At 42.2% G+C, this 14415-nt stretch overlaps 1 protein-coding gene across 1 annotated transcript in view; it reads right to left on the bottom strand.

Annotated features, from left to right (window-relative positions):
• VIT (vitrin) overlaps positions 1-10347 on the bottom strand; it is a 42197-nt gene extending 31850 nt beyond the window's left edge. Inside the window, exons 1-5 of the mRNA XM_009283793.1 lie at positions 10317-10347; positions 8368-8433; positions 7192-7348; positions 5089-5222; positions 805-882 (exon numbers count right to left, since the gene is read on the bottom strand). Coding sequence (XP_009282068.1) covers positions 805-882; positions 5089-5222; positions 7192-7348; positions 8368-8433; positions 10317-10347 — 466 coding nt within the window. The remainder of the gene's footprint in view (positions 1-804; positions 883-5088; positions 5223-7191; positions 7349-8367; positions 8434-10316) is intronic.
• Positions 10348-14415: the final 4068 nt, after the last annotated feature.

Consider the following 14415-nt stretch of genomic DNA (forward strand, 5'->3'; position numbering starts at 1 on the left):
GTGGCTCCACCAATCTATCTCCCTCTCACACTCCCGGTATATTTTGTTATACCACAGCTCACAGAGGATAAGCTCAGGAAGGCTCAGGCTCAGCAAACAGCAAAAGAGCCGTGTTAGGGAAGTGTGTAGTAGTATGAGACATTAATTTCGTTTTCGTTCACACCCCCAAGGAAGAGTCTGAGCATTACACAGTTGTTACAGGGGGCACAAACAAAAGTGTCATTTCAGTGACGGAGGCACTTCACATACTCTTGAATATCAACTACCACCTACTGTAAGACTTGATCAAAGACCTCTGAAAACAGCTAAATTATTTAAACTGAGTTCAGTCTTACAGAGTAGGATGCTGACTAAAATGGTTATACAGAACAGTTCCTTAAAATATCATCCTTAGCTAAAGCTGTAATGCATTGCCATCTGTGTCATTAGTATTATATTATTATTTATGATTATACTCTCAACGTTGAATATCCCAAAAGATAACATTAGGAGAAAGTCAACATGTAAAACCTCAAATGCTTTCATATAATCAGTACAACATCATACTCACTAACAGATTTAAAGCAAGGGGGAAGCTACTTGGGAACTGAAGTCTGGGAAACATGGTATGACCAAAAAAAAAAAAATTGTCTGGGATAATTTCCATATGCTTAACATAAAAAATACCATGAGGGATTTGGATGAGATACTACGGGATGCATTAACTTCTGACTTGGAATAATTATATCTTTGTCTTACACAACTGAGAAGCTACAACAGATAGTTGTGAATGGATGTAAGGGAGAGTCAGTCATAATTACTTGCCTGATTTAACAGCTGTGCTTTTTGAAGAAGAATATTCAAGAGTTGATGGATATGTCACACCTTTTCTTGGCTTGCCCTCTGAAAAAAAAATCATTAAAAAGCATCACAAAAAATTTCTAAATTTTCTTGCAACCAAACTCCCATCTAACATGTGCATTCAGAATCAGACCCCACTTCTTTACTGCCCAACTCATTTTCTTGAAGATTTCTTTCATCTGATGGCAGAATCTCAAACCTGTGCCACTAAAAATACCAATTCCTAAATCCAGCATCATAAAAAAAAAAGTTAGAAAGCATGAAAACGCAGTCCTGGGAAGGATTTGAAGAGGTCAGTTAGTTCATTCCTTTGCTCTCAAATGGTGTTAAGCATAAGGGGACCGTTCCTGAAGGACATCTGTATAACCTGTTCTTAAACCCACAGCCTCCCTAGGCAGCCTTTTCCAGTGCCCGACTATGCACTTGAGTTAGAAAGCATGTTTGATGTGGGATTCATTCCGTCATGCACACAGCATTCTTCTCTGACCTCACTTTTGCAACATGCCATTTCTGGCAACAGTCTTTTGCAGTAATAACAATGCGAGAAGGCTGTGCTTGTGTGTGGGAACACACGCTACCTATATTTAGATCTAAAATGATGGTCCTGTCTTAAAACAATGAGGTATGTTTCCCAGTTAAGCTTTGAACCACAAATCTTTTTAGTGCCACATCACATGCCATCTGTATTGGTACATGTGGCCATGCAAATCTGTCTCTTGGGGCAGGTTTTATATTCCCATATATCACTGAAAGAAAAGTGTTGCAGAGAAGCCCAGTGTAGGGAAGACTGCTCTGGCCTCTAGGAGTTGATGGATGTAGGACTTCTGGACCCTGGTGACTGTCTCTACAAGATGTTGTGCTGTGTCATGTGTCTGGACCACCTCAGGTGAGACCTACCTCCACCTCCTGCAAAACCTGAGTCATGATGGTGGTGCTAGGTTTGCTTTCCTTTATTCCTTCGGTGGATTTTTTTTAGAAGGTGTATATGGCACTGCAAGCACACCAGTTGTCATCCTGGGTGATTAATCCAGAGACCAACAGCACTGAACAGAATTAGCTGCTACAGACTGAGCCACTCCTGGGAACTGGGGGCTATTTCCCCTGTGATGGCACACAAAGAAGGGTATATGCCAGAGGAACTGGTCCTCTATGAGCAGGGATGGCCATGGAGCTGGAGAAGCACTGTCCTTTGTCCCTTTTCATGTTTCTTTCTCCTTTCTGAAATTTCAGATGTCAATAAAAAACCCTAGATGAAGTTAGTTTTAGATACTAATGAAGTAATGATTTAAGGATCTAATCCATTTCTCATTTACAGTGGTATAAACTGAGAGCAGCTCCACTGAAGTCAACACAGATGTGCCAAAGATCAGAGCTGGCAAGTTAGCATGCAAGGACAAGCTGGAAAGAGCTTCCTCCCTGCCCTTGGGTTTCTCACAGAAGCTGGCCTAAGTGAGGGGGAGCAGGTCTTCGCTTTCACTTCCCTCCAAGCCAAAACCGGGATCAGGAGCCAAGCAGGACTAGGGAGCTCTTCTGCCAATTTGGTAGAAAGATGGAAAAGTTATAGGATTGCAGATGATTTCTAAATGCATTTCTTTACCCCCAACAGAGGCAGAGTTGTCAGGTATGAGTGGTTGTTAACACAGATGCAGCAATAGCATAGTAATCTGATTTTAATTTAGAATATTTCTGTGCTAATCTGATTTCTAATACAAACCTGAAGCCCGCTGCTGTGCAAATAAACTAGCTGGCATGGGGGCTGGCTGCTCCCGGACTCTGGGTTTTTTGATCAACAGCAACTTACATCCCATATGTGATCAAGAGGTAGGTCTGAAGCCTGACCTGAATGTGGCCCTGCTCTCTGGAGCAATGGTAATATGTCTTTTCCACTGTCTGGAAAACATTGCATCTAGGTCGGAGTTTGCTTAATGTACTTAAAAATGGGTTTGCATGCGGGCTGAAAACCTCAACTTCTGGCCGTTGAAGTACAAGCTACGGGGTGGTGGCTGCTCACCCTCTCACGCTTATTTGTGACTAGGAAACCCAGAGGTTTAGGACTCTATTTTCTTAACCCACTAGCTGCAAAACTCCCACTAAACTGAATGGAGTCATTCAAGTGAGTGCCAAGGCATTTCACTGCTTGAAAGTGAATACCAGTGCATTTGCATACCTCCTGGTGTGCTGGCTGCTTTAATCCCAGAGGACAGACCTCGTCCCCCTCTGCCCCTAAATCATGCCACTTCATCGCCTGGGTCCCCAGAAGATTCCTCTTCTGTGCTCTTTTGTGTGGATGCTCATTCACAATTTAAACATCACAAACTCTTGGTGACAATATCCTAACTAGGAAGAAACTGTGGGCACATTTCCAGGGTACTGTAGCGCATACGGGTCTGGTCTGCTGAAAGGGAATTTGGCTGGAGAACAGGGAATTCAGTTCAAGCTCTAAAGCTGTCCTGGAATTAATGCCTTAGGTGACTTTGTATTTTTATCAGGGAATGCTTTATGCAGCTCTGTCTTTTTGTGACTCATAATTGTAAAAAAAACCCAACTCACCTCTTTTTGAGAGTGAGATCTGTCTGCATTCAGCCTCAGGCTGCTGAGATGAATAGCACAGCCTTCCTGGGGTTTTAGTCTTCTAAATTTCTCTCTAGAATTCTAAAAGTCCCACATTTTCAGTAGTTATAGTGAGAGTTTTCTTCATATTTATATATGAAATATGATACAATATATGATATATATTATGTTAGATTTACGCTTAAGCTAGTTTATAAACTAAGTAGTTCCACTGACATCAGTGAGAGCACTCAGCGTGTGTAAAATTAAGTGCATGAGGGACAATTCTCATCATGCCTACACATACCCAGATTCCTCATCATCCCCTCTTACATGTGCTCATAACTTTCTCTTGTATCTTCTTTTATAGTGCCTCATTAATTAAGAATAAAGATTTGTTACCATAAATCAAAAATTCCTACAGTTTTATGGGATAACAACTGAGCAGCTGCTGAGGTAAAAAAATCTTATTTCCCATTTATGTACCAGAATTACAATGTGCTGTTTGTTGGGGAAAAAACAGCAACAAGTACAAGTAGCAATTCAGCTATTCCAGGAAATTCCTACTCATCCAAAATAAATCCTTCTCATAATGTAGTGTACCCATGGCAGAATGCTGTAAAAAGTGCATCCAAATATATTAATGCAAACTCCAGATGACAGTTGGTTTTGGTCAGTTTCTGGGACCTCCTTTGCTGTCCACAAATTTTCACATTTTTAGTGGCTGTTCAGTTGCTTGAACTGTCGATTTTTTCCAGGAATGATATAGTTAACTAACATCAATTGGTCATACCTATCCTAAACCTCCAAAAGTATGGACCAGCAAGAACTGACCCACTGTATGGATGCAGCAAGAAGTTAGATTTAGAAATTGTATGTAAAACAATGTAAATTAGACCCTCCTTTCACACAGGTAGAATGAGTGCAAGTTAGGTTCAAGATAATCTGAAGCTGGTGTATAGGGGATCTAATTTAAAAAAAAATCTGTGAATTTTGTCAGTGAATGCAAGTGAGCTGCTGTATATACTATGGGGAGAAAAAAGGAATGAGCATTACATTTAGATGGATTTGCCGGCACTGAGTAGATACCAAAACTGTTTGGCTAACAGAGTTGGGGAGAATTCGTAATATACTTGGGATGCACCAATAGAATTGCTTAATATAGGATTTGCATAAATACAGTATGGCTGTATGTGGCTTGAGATGGGTTGACAGAAGTCAGAAGCTGCTTCAGAAGACGTGAACTCAGGTGCAGGCTGAGGATGCTTCAAATGGCCAAAAGGCCCTTTAGTTCCCTTAGCAGCACTACTACCAGGGTGGACAGCAAGTGCAATAGGAAGACCTCCCCATCAATACCAAGGCTTGGATTTTATGCATCAATAGCAGGAGTTAAGGTGCCTTCAGCGAGTCAATCCAGACCGCCTGTCACCTCCCACAGTGGCTCAGACCCACACTGGCCTGAACTGAGCACACCGCTGGCAGGGTGTATGTCTCTTTGCAGGCTATACAGAAAGCCCAGAATAAAAACTGTCTCAAATGCATTATTCATGCTAAAGCCGGGTGGGGTGGACTTGCAGTGACTAAACAGGTCTTTAAAATGAGAAGGCTGCTTCCCCCTCTGCCCGTTGCTGCCCGGCTGGGTTGGGCAGCGGGGAGCAGCTGGGGAGGGCAGGCGGCTCTGACGCTCCACCACAGTACCTGACACGAGGAAGGACTCCCTCCAGCGTGGCAGTGACAGGGACCGGACCCCGTTGGAGAAGCTCCCGCGGTAACCGGAGTGGCCAGCAACTTTCTGGACGAGGATCTTCCCGCCTGTGTTGTCAATTATACCACTGCAAGGGGAAAACATGGTGTCTGAAGGTGGAAATTCCCCCCCAAATCTTAGAAACTGTTCAACAATGCAAGAGGTATGAAGCATTCACTTTTACCTTTAAACCAGGGGGTGTAGTGGAGCTGTGATGCTACTACTAAGTCTGCTGCTAAGAAATATTTGTGCTTCTTCCACATAGAGAAGAGCAGCTTGTTACAAAGTGCTGTTAGGATCTATCTGCTCTTCCCACTGATCTACTGGTCCTGTGTTTAAGTTTGTCCTAGTTGCACACAAAAACAAGCTACTACCTTCATTAAATTTCCTGCAAGCTTGATTGGTTGAATGACTGAAGATACGGGGAGAGGTGCTCAGAGGATTTTTTGGGCCAACCATGTGACAAATACAAATTTGAGGCAAACCTCCCACTCGCTTGACTTTTCCTTTTGTAAAAAATTAATGTTTTCTTTGAGTTCCAGTATGTGTTATCGGCAAAAAACTAAGCCCGGTTCTGACCTCAGCCTGAAATAAACTGAACACAGTATTGCTGGAAGCTGTTGAAAACCTGGCAGGCTCCATGTGCAGTGCACATTAAATGGTGTTTGACATATGACGTAACATGTATCTCAAGACAAACAGAAAACCTTCAGTGTATGCAACCTGCTGTGGCATCATTAGGAAAGCAGGCAAACCAGGAAGCGACTGCGACTCCAGAGGGGCGGTAGGACTGGCAATAATGACACTGCAGGAAAGTAAGTAATGGGCAGCAAACAATGGTGAAGAATATGTTAGAGCTGTAGCTTTCTCTGATGATTGCAAGAAGCTGCTGGTAAAATAACTGTAAGGAAAGGAAATTCACTGTCTGCAGAAATGCAACATAGAAGCTAACAAAGAGAAACCCAGCTGGCAAACGAGGAAAATTGAAACCCTCACTGCCACAATCCAGGCAGCCAGCATTTGAACTACGGGGGAAACTGCAGTCTCTATCAGTATTTTGTAACTTCCCTTTAGGACAAGCTCTACGTGCAGAGACAATTTCCATTGTGCACTAGCATCTGAAGGAAGAATTTGTCGTTTGAAAGCCAGTCACCTGGCAGTCATCTACCCAGCAAGGGGCTGAGCAGATAGAGCTGCAGTCAGGAGGTGGCAGCCCTATGCACACAGGCACATCAGCCTGTGCCCTGCGCAGTGCAGAGGCAAGGTATAAAGTCCCAAAGCCTTAACTATGCAACTTTACTCAAGCTTCCAGCTATTTCACAGAACTGGAAGCACTGCAATAGCTCGAATAACTCCAAGTGAAGTCAAGTTGTCAACCAGGCTTCACAAGTTCTTACTGCATTTTCAGCTGAATGCATCCTGCCTCTGCATCCTGCCTACAATTATGGTGTGTTTTGGTTGTGAAGTTTTTCTCCATTAAAATTTTATACACATTTTTGCATGGCTAATAAAACTCGGCAAAATTTGTGCTATAAAATTTGTATTATACGTTTTCTTGTCCAGTGTCCTTTTCTGTGGCAGGAAAGCACATTACTCAGCCTTTGACGTCAAGGACAGTTAAATTCAAATCTGGAGAAGCAAAACCAATCCCAGAAGTATGAGAGTTATATGTGTTCATCACTGGTGATATGCCTATTTTTCGCTGAAGCTTTATTAGTGGCAGCAGCTCCATCCCTATCTTCCACTTGAATAATAATAGTACAATAGTAATTTGCTATGCATGAATGAGAGATCTGCAAACCTCAAGGCACTTCTCCAAAGGTTGAGAAACGTCTTCAAACACGACTGATTTCAGTAGGGATACAGGATTGACAGCACTTTATAAGATTGGATCCATTGCATCACACATGGTCTTTCTCACAGGTTTTCTACTAGAACAGCAGCCTGTAATCAAACCTACAAGGCAGTGGGAACTTCAAAGGGTTTGAAAAGCCGAGAGCTCCCTACACTGAAATGACGGTTTTGTCTGAGCGCCTTGCTCATTTAAACTCACTCACCTGTGAATTGCAGCATTGCACACACTGGAGAAGGAAGCATAAATGTCTGTGCCATAAACACGGTATTTTACATCTTGACATCCAGGAGGGCATTTTGCAATGAATTCTGGATTGATTATCTTCCCCGCCTTGACATCGCAATCGATCTGAGGTACATCTGTGAGTGCAAAATCTTGGTAAAGTCAGATTGAATGTTTTCATAGCTGAGTGATCTTGTCATAAAACAATGAATAGCTGAGTGACAGGGATGCCCTCCTCTTATGCCTTCGTATCAATGGTTTTGGGATACAAGACATGTCTATGTGTTCTGCATCTACAATATAACACAAAATAACCCCTAGACCGAGGGATGTGGCTGTAACTAAGGGTGGAATAAAGAAGCTTGAGGATATTTCTGACCTTCAATGTTTGCGTCTCTGAAGGAAATACCCGTTATGACACTTTGCTGGAGAGAGAAAGAAATGTAGTCACCCAGGCTGTGGTTAACGTGTGGGAAGGAGGGGGTAGGGGAAGAGGTGGCTGTGAGTCAGGACTGGGAAGGACTGTGCACACACGAGGCAGGATGCTTCCCAAGCCTCCCGCTGTGCTCATGTAGCTCCGTGCCATCTATAACACCAGGCTGCAGCCACAGCCCATTATCTTGTCCTTAATTTTTAAAACTATTTGCTGGGTACAATTTACTTTGAACAAGGGGTTTAAGTGTGAGTTCACAACCTCACAGCAGGCTTGTTTGTCAACTAAATGAGCAAAATAATCTGTGGACATAAATGCTCTTACAGCAGCTGAAAGTTATACATCCTAGTGCGTAGGACATGCACCACTTGTCTCATGCTAATCAGCTACATATGCTTTGTGTTACAGCAGGTCCATTTCACATATTTATGTCTCTCTCTCTGTGAAAACCTTAGTGCTTGCTTAGATCCTTGTGTGGTACCTAATGACCTATGAAGACATTTTAGTAGTGAAGTACACAATTTCCCCTTTACACACGTTCAGTAGCACACACTTTACTCAGTGATTTAATTTCAATGAAAGAATCTGTTAGTTAACATACGCTCCCATTGACTCTGCAGACAATTGTGAAGAGTTACCAGAATACAACCTCACTTTGCACTTTTTTTATGCATCAGACATGCCTGCTGTAAAGCAGCCAAGAATACTACTGGGACCACTTACATAGCTTAGCCTTTTTTGTCTTCTTTGTGGCTTCCTTAGCTGCATATGTACATATAAGAAACACACCTAAAACAAAGAACACATAGTATCAGGAAAAAGGGGGACAATCAACATCAGTGACCACAAGCTTCTGTGCATGAGATTTCCCAAATTTGAATCAACAGGTTGAAAAAATGAAATGGGAATATTCTCAGCCACAGCTAGGTTTCTACTTGTTGGTTAACTTCACAGTCAAGGTGGCATCTACTGTGGGGCAGTTTTTTGAATGGGATTAAAGATCAGTTCAGCTTACACATTCATCCGTGGAACTCACTATCAAAAGATGCCATTGAGTCCATGTGGTCCAGAAAACCACGAAAAGCCCCAGTATTTCCACAAGCGGTGGAAACTCTTTGTAATCGGTGTGATAGAGATGTCAGTGAAACAACATGCTCTGTGCATAAAGCAACTGGGAAGTTAAAGAGAGAAAGATCCTTCTTAATAGCCCAGTGGGGAGGTTATCCTGTAATCGTGCGTTGTGGCATTTCACTCACTGGTGGTAGTGGGTATGGGATACTGGGCAGCATTACGGACCGTATGAGGTTCTAGCGTGGCATGTCCCAGTATCCTGTCCCAGCAAGGGCACTGATTTTCTTCAGTAAGTAGAATTATGATTTGAAAAGTGTAATAGTAAAAGAGACATACACTGTTATGTTAAAACATACATCACAATATATGCATGCAGCTTACCTTGTTAGGTTTACTTGCTAAGTGCATGACAAACAAAAACTCTTCATTCTCTGTGCTTATTTTATAAGCACTATATTATGGGTAATTAATAACTTCACTACAAATACCTTGACTTTCCTATTCACCTTTCCCTTCTCTGAGCTTTCAGAGGGAGTTGAAACTCTCTGTGATGTGTTGGCTGATCCTCTCATCGTTTGTTAAGTTAATCTTACTAGAATATGCAACGGCAGTCTTATTTCTTTCTTTTATGCTCTTCAACCCCTGGACTGGTTGCAGAGTTTGCAGACTTAATCACTCCTAGAAGTTGTTTAAAAGAAAAATCAGTCTCACAGTGTCTGAAGTGACAGTGTATAGAGGCAGTATTGGGGCCTTTTGTCCCTGGTGCAGTTGTGTAACCAAGGCAAAACTGTAGTTAGAAAAAAAAGGAGTGAACCAGTAGAAAATAAAGTGCAAAGTCCCAACTACATGCAATGTTAGGGCATGATTTAATGTGGAAAAAGTAATTTCGTCTCTTAGTAAAGATGGATGAACTACATAGATAGCTATGAATTTGAACGAAGAATGGCTATCGTGCCAGACTTGAGGATCTCAGCTAGAGGGAATATTGCCTGGGAATATCACAATTAGAGTCATACAGCACTGTTAGGCTACGTGGTGGTTGGATCTCCATCAAAGGGAGACATGTAAGTAAAGTACACTAAGAAATCATGCTTGATCAACCAGAGTGTTCATGTAAGACCAGTTGCAAATTCTGGAGTCTCTACATGTTCCCAAAAAGCAAGATCCTGTCTGACTGCCAGGGGAAAGAAAATAAGACACATTTATAGTTCCTTTGGCACATTCTTCATGGAAAGAGCAAGAACACAGAGAAAAATTGGGAAGGGATGCTCCCACATAAGAAACAGCTGATTTTTCTTTGCAGGGAATCTTTACATTACAGACATTTTTCAGGGCCAGTTGTGCCATCTGATATGGACTGCATGCAGCTGGTCATGTACTTACAGATCTCTGCAAGTAATTACTACTGTTTCTATGCCAAAGTCAAGAAGTTTGGGTAGCCCGTTTCTGAAAAGCTGTGCCAAGGCTTACTCTACCTTCCATTGAGAGCTTTGTCAGTCATGGAGTCCAAAGGGAAGAGAAGAAGCCAGCAGCCACTGGTCAGCCAGGACAGGAGAGTACAAACCACAAACTACTAATTGCAGCACATCAACGGTACTTACCAAAGAAGGTTGCAATGACTGTGGTCCTCATGGTGAGTAAGCAAAATCTGGATGTGTCACTAAGGAACACTGAAAAGGAAAAGAAGAGTATGTCAGGCTGTATTCAGAGGTATCAAAGATGACACTGGAACGGCGGGGGAAGAGGGACTGTGCACTCTTCTTCATCCTTTCACAGTCCTCACATGCTGCATCCTTTTCTCATGCTTTGCAGAGCAGCTGATGTCCCCAGAGGAGACGGTGTTTGGGCTGTGGCACTCCCATGGACTGATTTTTTACTTCTGTCCAAGATTTACCTTTTGCCTCAGGAAACCAAGATTTCATTCCACATACTTATTTCTGAAGCCAGTGGCAGGAGAGGGCATGATGGGTATGGACATACTCTGACAGCTATTCAAGTTCATCCACTACTCTTCTGAGACATAATCACAGAATCGTATTGTCTGCACATCAAACCACATAAAGATACGGGAACATAAGTCTGTTCATACCTGAAGGACCTCACGTAAAGTATCTTGCAATCGTGCCATTGTTTGTGAGCCAAATTACTGGTTTCTTTCCTTTTCTGAGGGTGTGTGTGTGTGCGCGCACGCATGCGTGTGTGAGCACCTGAGATTAAGAGGACTTTGTCAGAACATCTGGACAATGTTTTTTTCTGGGACTGCATATGTGGTTCCTGACCCCTGCCATCCCTGAAGCTCTTGGCCAGGCTACAAGAACACAAATTTATCAGAGGTAACCCCTCTCAGCTTCTCCTGAGTGTCACCTCCCGTGCTGCTTTTGCAGTTATTTGGTGACTGTTGAGGGAATCCTGGGCTGGGCGCTCATAATTAATCTCAGTCATTAAAATACTACAAGATAAATATCAGAGTAAAAAGTCTGAGAGGGAGAGAATATTTGTGTGTTGTACAGGAAAAACTCAAGGATCAAAATAAACTTGGTCTTCAGAGAAACTGATTACATGCTTACAAATGGAAAGATTTGCACTAAAATAAAAAATAGCTTGCTATCAAGGAAGAAAATACATGGAATGTTAAAGCTGCAAATGATCAGGAAAAGCAAGATATCTGCCTCCTGGAAAAATGGCAGTGGCAGATTTCACATAGCAATTCCTATACTCAAAACCATGGCTTTGGCCGCCCCAGGAAGAAATTTAGATTGACAAGGGAGATACAGGAGAGAGAGAAAAAAAATCTGCAATCTGTCTTCATATATGATGTTTCCACATTTTTTATTTTAATTGCTCTTCTTTTTCAAGCAAGCCACATGCTTCTTGAGTGAAGATGACTAAAATGGTATGCTAGACTAAACTGAGTTCAGCCAGTTCTAGGCCTATATAATTTATACCCCTTTTTACATGGACCAGCTGCACCTCTGATTTTTGCTTCTGTGCTATGGTCAGAGAACTTCAAATGCCAGGACATACTAACAGTATCACTTTCTAATAGTACTATGTCTTTCCTTAATGATGTCCCTAAAACAGTCCTCCTGCTAGGCTGCTAATGCTGAAAGCAACAGAGGTTGCTCAGAAGGCACCGAACTGAATCCTGGGGGTGTGGAAAGTGGCTCAACACTTTCTGTGTCTCAAGACTTTCTTGTGTCTTTCTGCAAAATGATGGACAGTGCAGCTGGGGTGATCCCAGACTGTAAAAGCAATAGCAGCAAGAGCAGTTATGTGGTAATATTCTGCTGCCACTGTTAGTTTCTGTGAAAAAACCTTGCCCATCTCCTGGAAGAAAAATCCATTTTAAGCATTTACTGCAGTGTGTTGCCACTGTGAAGCTGCTAAAGGAAATAGTAACAAGCCGTAGAAGAGAGTTCAGAGGAACTTAGCTCAGATGCTTTTCTCTTCACTTATATGTCTCAACCCATCACCACGTCAGAGGTATCAAAAAATTGCCCCCCTGCAAGGAGTTCTCACTTCAGGTCAATGCCAGAAAATGAAGAGGCAGAATAAGAGTTGCAAGTAATTTGCAGAACCACCATGCACCATTAAAGACTATACTGGCACTGACTTAGGCTTTGGAAAAGGCATCTTAATATGAGCATTCCCAGAATCTGCAGCGAATAAATTCAGCAGCGGCATCTTTATTTAAAGTCAAAGAGAGCTGTGAGAATTTGTCCTGACAGTACTTGGCTCGGTGCTGAGGTATTTTCATCTCCAGTTTAATTAGAGTAGAAAAGGTCTGAGATGGTAAAGGATTCATGTAAAAGCTAGCTTCATGGGTGGGTTGCTGTGTGCTTTGTGGAGAGAGTCCAACACTACTTAACTTTTCCTGTCTCACTAAATGTATAACCACCTGTACCACCAGTGCTGCGCAAGACTTCTCGTTGCTTTCTGAAGGCCCTGCCGTCCACAAGCCCTGCTGTCCCCAAGCCAAGGCCAGCTGCCCCAGGAGCCATCCCAGTCCTCTTGGGTGGCACTACCCAGGGCTTGGCTGCAATTGCAATCTCTACCTAGTCTGCTGGTGGCATTGCTTTTCAAGGCAACAGAAAGTGGGCTTTTTTTCCTAAAATACTATGAATTTCCTGCAGAAAGAGGCCAAGAAATCTAAAAGGAGTTCATATGTAAAGCCTGTCGGGGGCAAATGAGTTCATCAGACCCCTTAGCCTGCAATAACAGGTATTTTATCAATAAGAGAGTTGACAGAAGCATTTAGACAAGGCTGTTGTTAGATTTACTTGACGGCTTTGTTGTCATAGCTACATACAAAAGCATTCTATTGTGGACTGTACTTTTGCTGGTGCAGTTTATACTAGTATCCTGATGGAAATAAATTATAATAGTAAAGAAACTTATTTTTGCCACTATATTAATTTCTACATTAGGCACTGGCATGCCAGGAAAAATGCATAGACATCCTGTGACACAGCTTTGGTGGCAACACTCTCAAGGGGGGGTCCTGGCCTTCAGACCTTGGGCTGTCACACAGGGGAAAGCGCAGGAGGATTTACACTGCTGACCATTAAGTGCCTGGCTTAGAGGCTCCAAGCTTTCTGTTGTGGGATGTCTGTGTGCATTCACTGTATGTGGGGCCTAGGAAGTCACCTGATTTAAGCCGTATGACATCTCCTATATTGTGCACTAGCATGGCATCCGCTACTTCAAACTGGTAAAGGGAGCAACAGCCTCAATAAAACAGTGGGGGTTTTTGTTTCTCTGGGAAGGAAAGGGAAAGCAGGGCTCCAATCCATGCATACGACAGGCTTTTTAGTCTGTGTAGATCCACTGGGAGGTTTGGGGATGTTTTATCTGTAGATCAAGAATGATAGTTTGCTATTAAACACAAAGCTATTGTTCCTTTACCAAATGAATAGCTCCCCTTAAAACAAAATCAGAAGTTTCTACTTTGGGTTAGTCTGGAGTATGAGTTTTGCTGAGATTTCTCCTTATCAGATTTCCATTAATGCAGTATTTGCAGTCCCAGTCAGTACTGGTAACTAGTGACCATTCAGTACTAAATCTCCTAAATTGTATGCTGGATCTTTGTTTATCAGAGTACATTTTCCCATCTGTATCCTTCTGTCTGCCATAACAGAAGTTACCCTTATGCCAGGAAAGCAGTTAAGTGTATGCATTACATTAACATGTGCTTAAATCCCAGCTAAGTCAAGTACAAATGTAGTAAGAAGCACCTCCTTCAGTGTTTCCCAGTGCAGATCCTATTTTACCTTTTAAAATCAAATTTCTATTTGAAAGAATATTGATAATTTTTTCCCTACCACAAATACTTGAAAAAGCTTGACTGTTAGGGAAGAGAGAGAGTTAGCAAACTATTCATTCTGCATATAAAGTAAGATTTTTATACTGACCTTTTATTAGCAGCTTAACTTTTGTAAAGGTCTGAGAGAGCTGCTACATGCTACAAACAAACAGATGGTTTAAATCCGTGTAAATTGTGACTGTATGGCAAACTATAACATTTTCTGATGGAAGTGTAGGTTTTAAGTCCTTGATTTTTGGTGTCAGGCACTGCTGTCTGTTCCACGTGCAAACCAAAATTCTTTGCTGGTGCCACGTGCTTTGTCTCTGCAGGAGTAAGCAGTTTATTTCCTGTAATCTGTGCCGCAGAAATTAGTTTGTATACTCTCTTTGTATCAC

The sequence above is a fragment of the Aptenodytes forsteri genome, unplaced genomic scaffold, assembly GCF_000699145.1.
Source record: "Aptenodytes forsteri isolate BGI_AS27 unplaced genomic scaffold, ASM69914v1 Scaffold309, whole genome shotgun sequence".
Taxonomy (NCBI): domain Eukaryota; kingdom Metazoa; phylum Chordata; class Aves; order Sphenisciformes; family Spheniscidae; genus Aptenodytes; species Aptenodytes forsteri.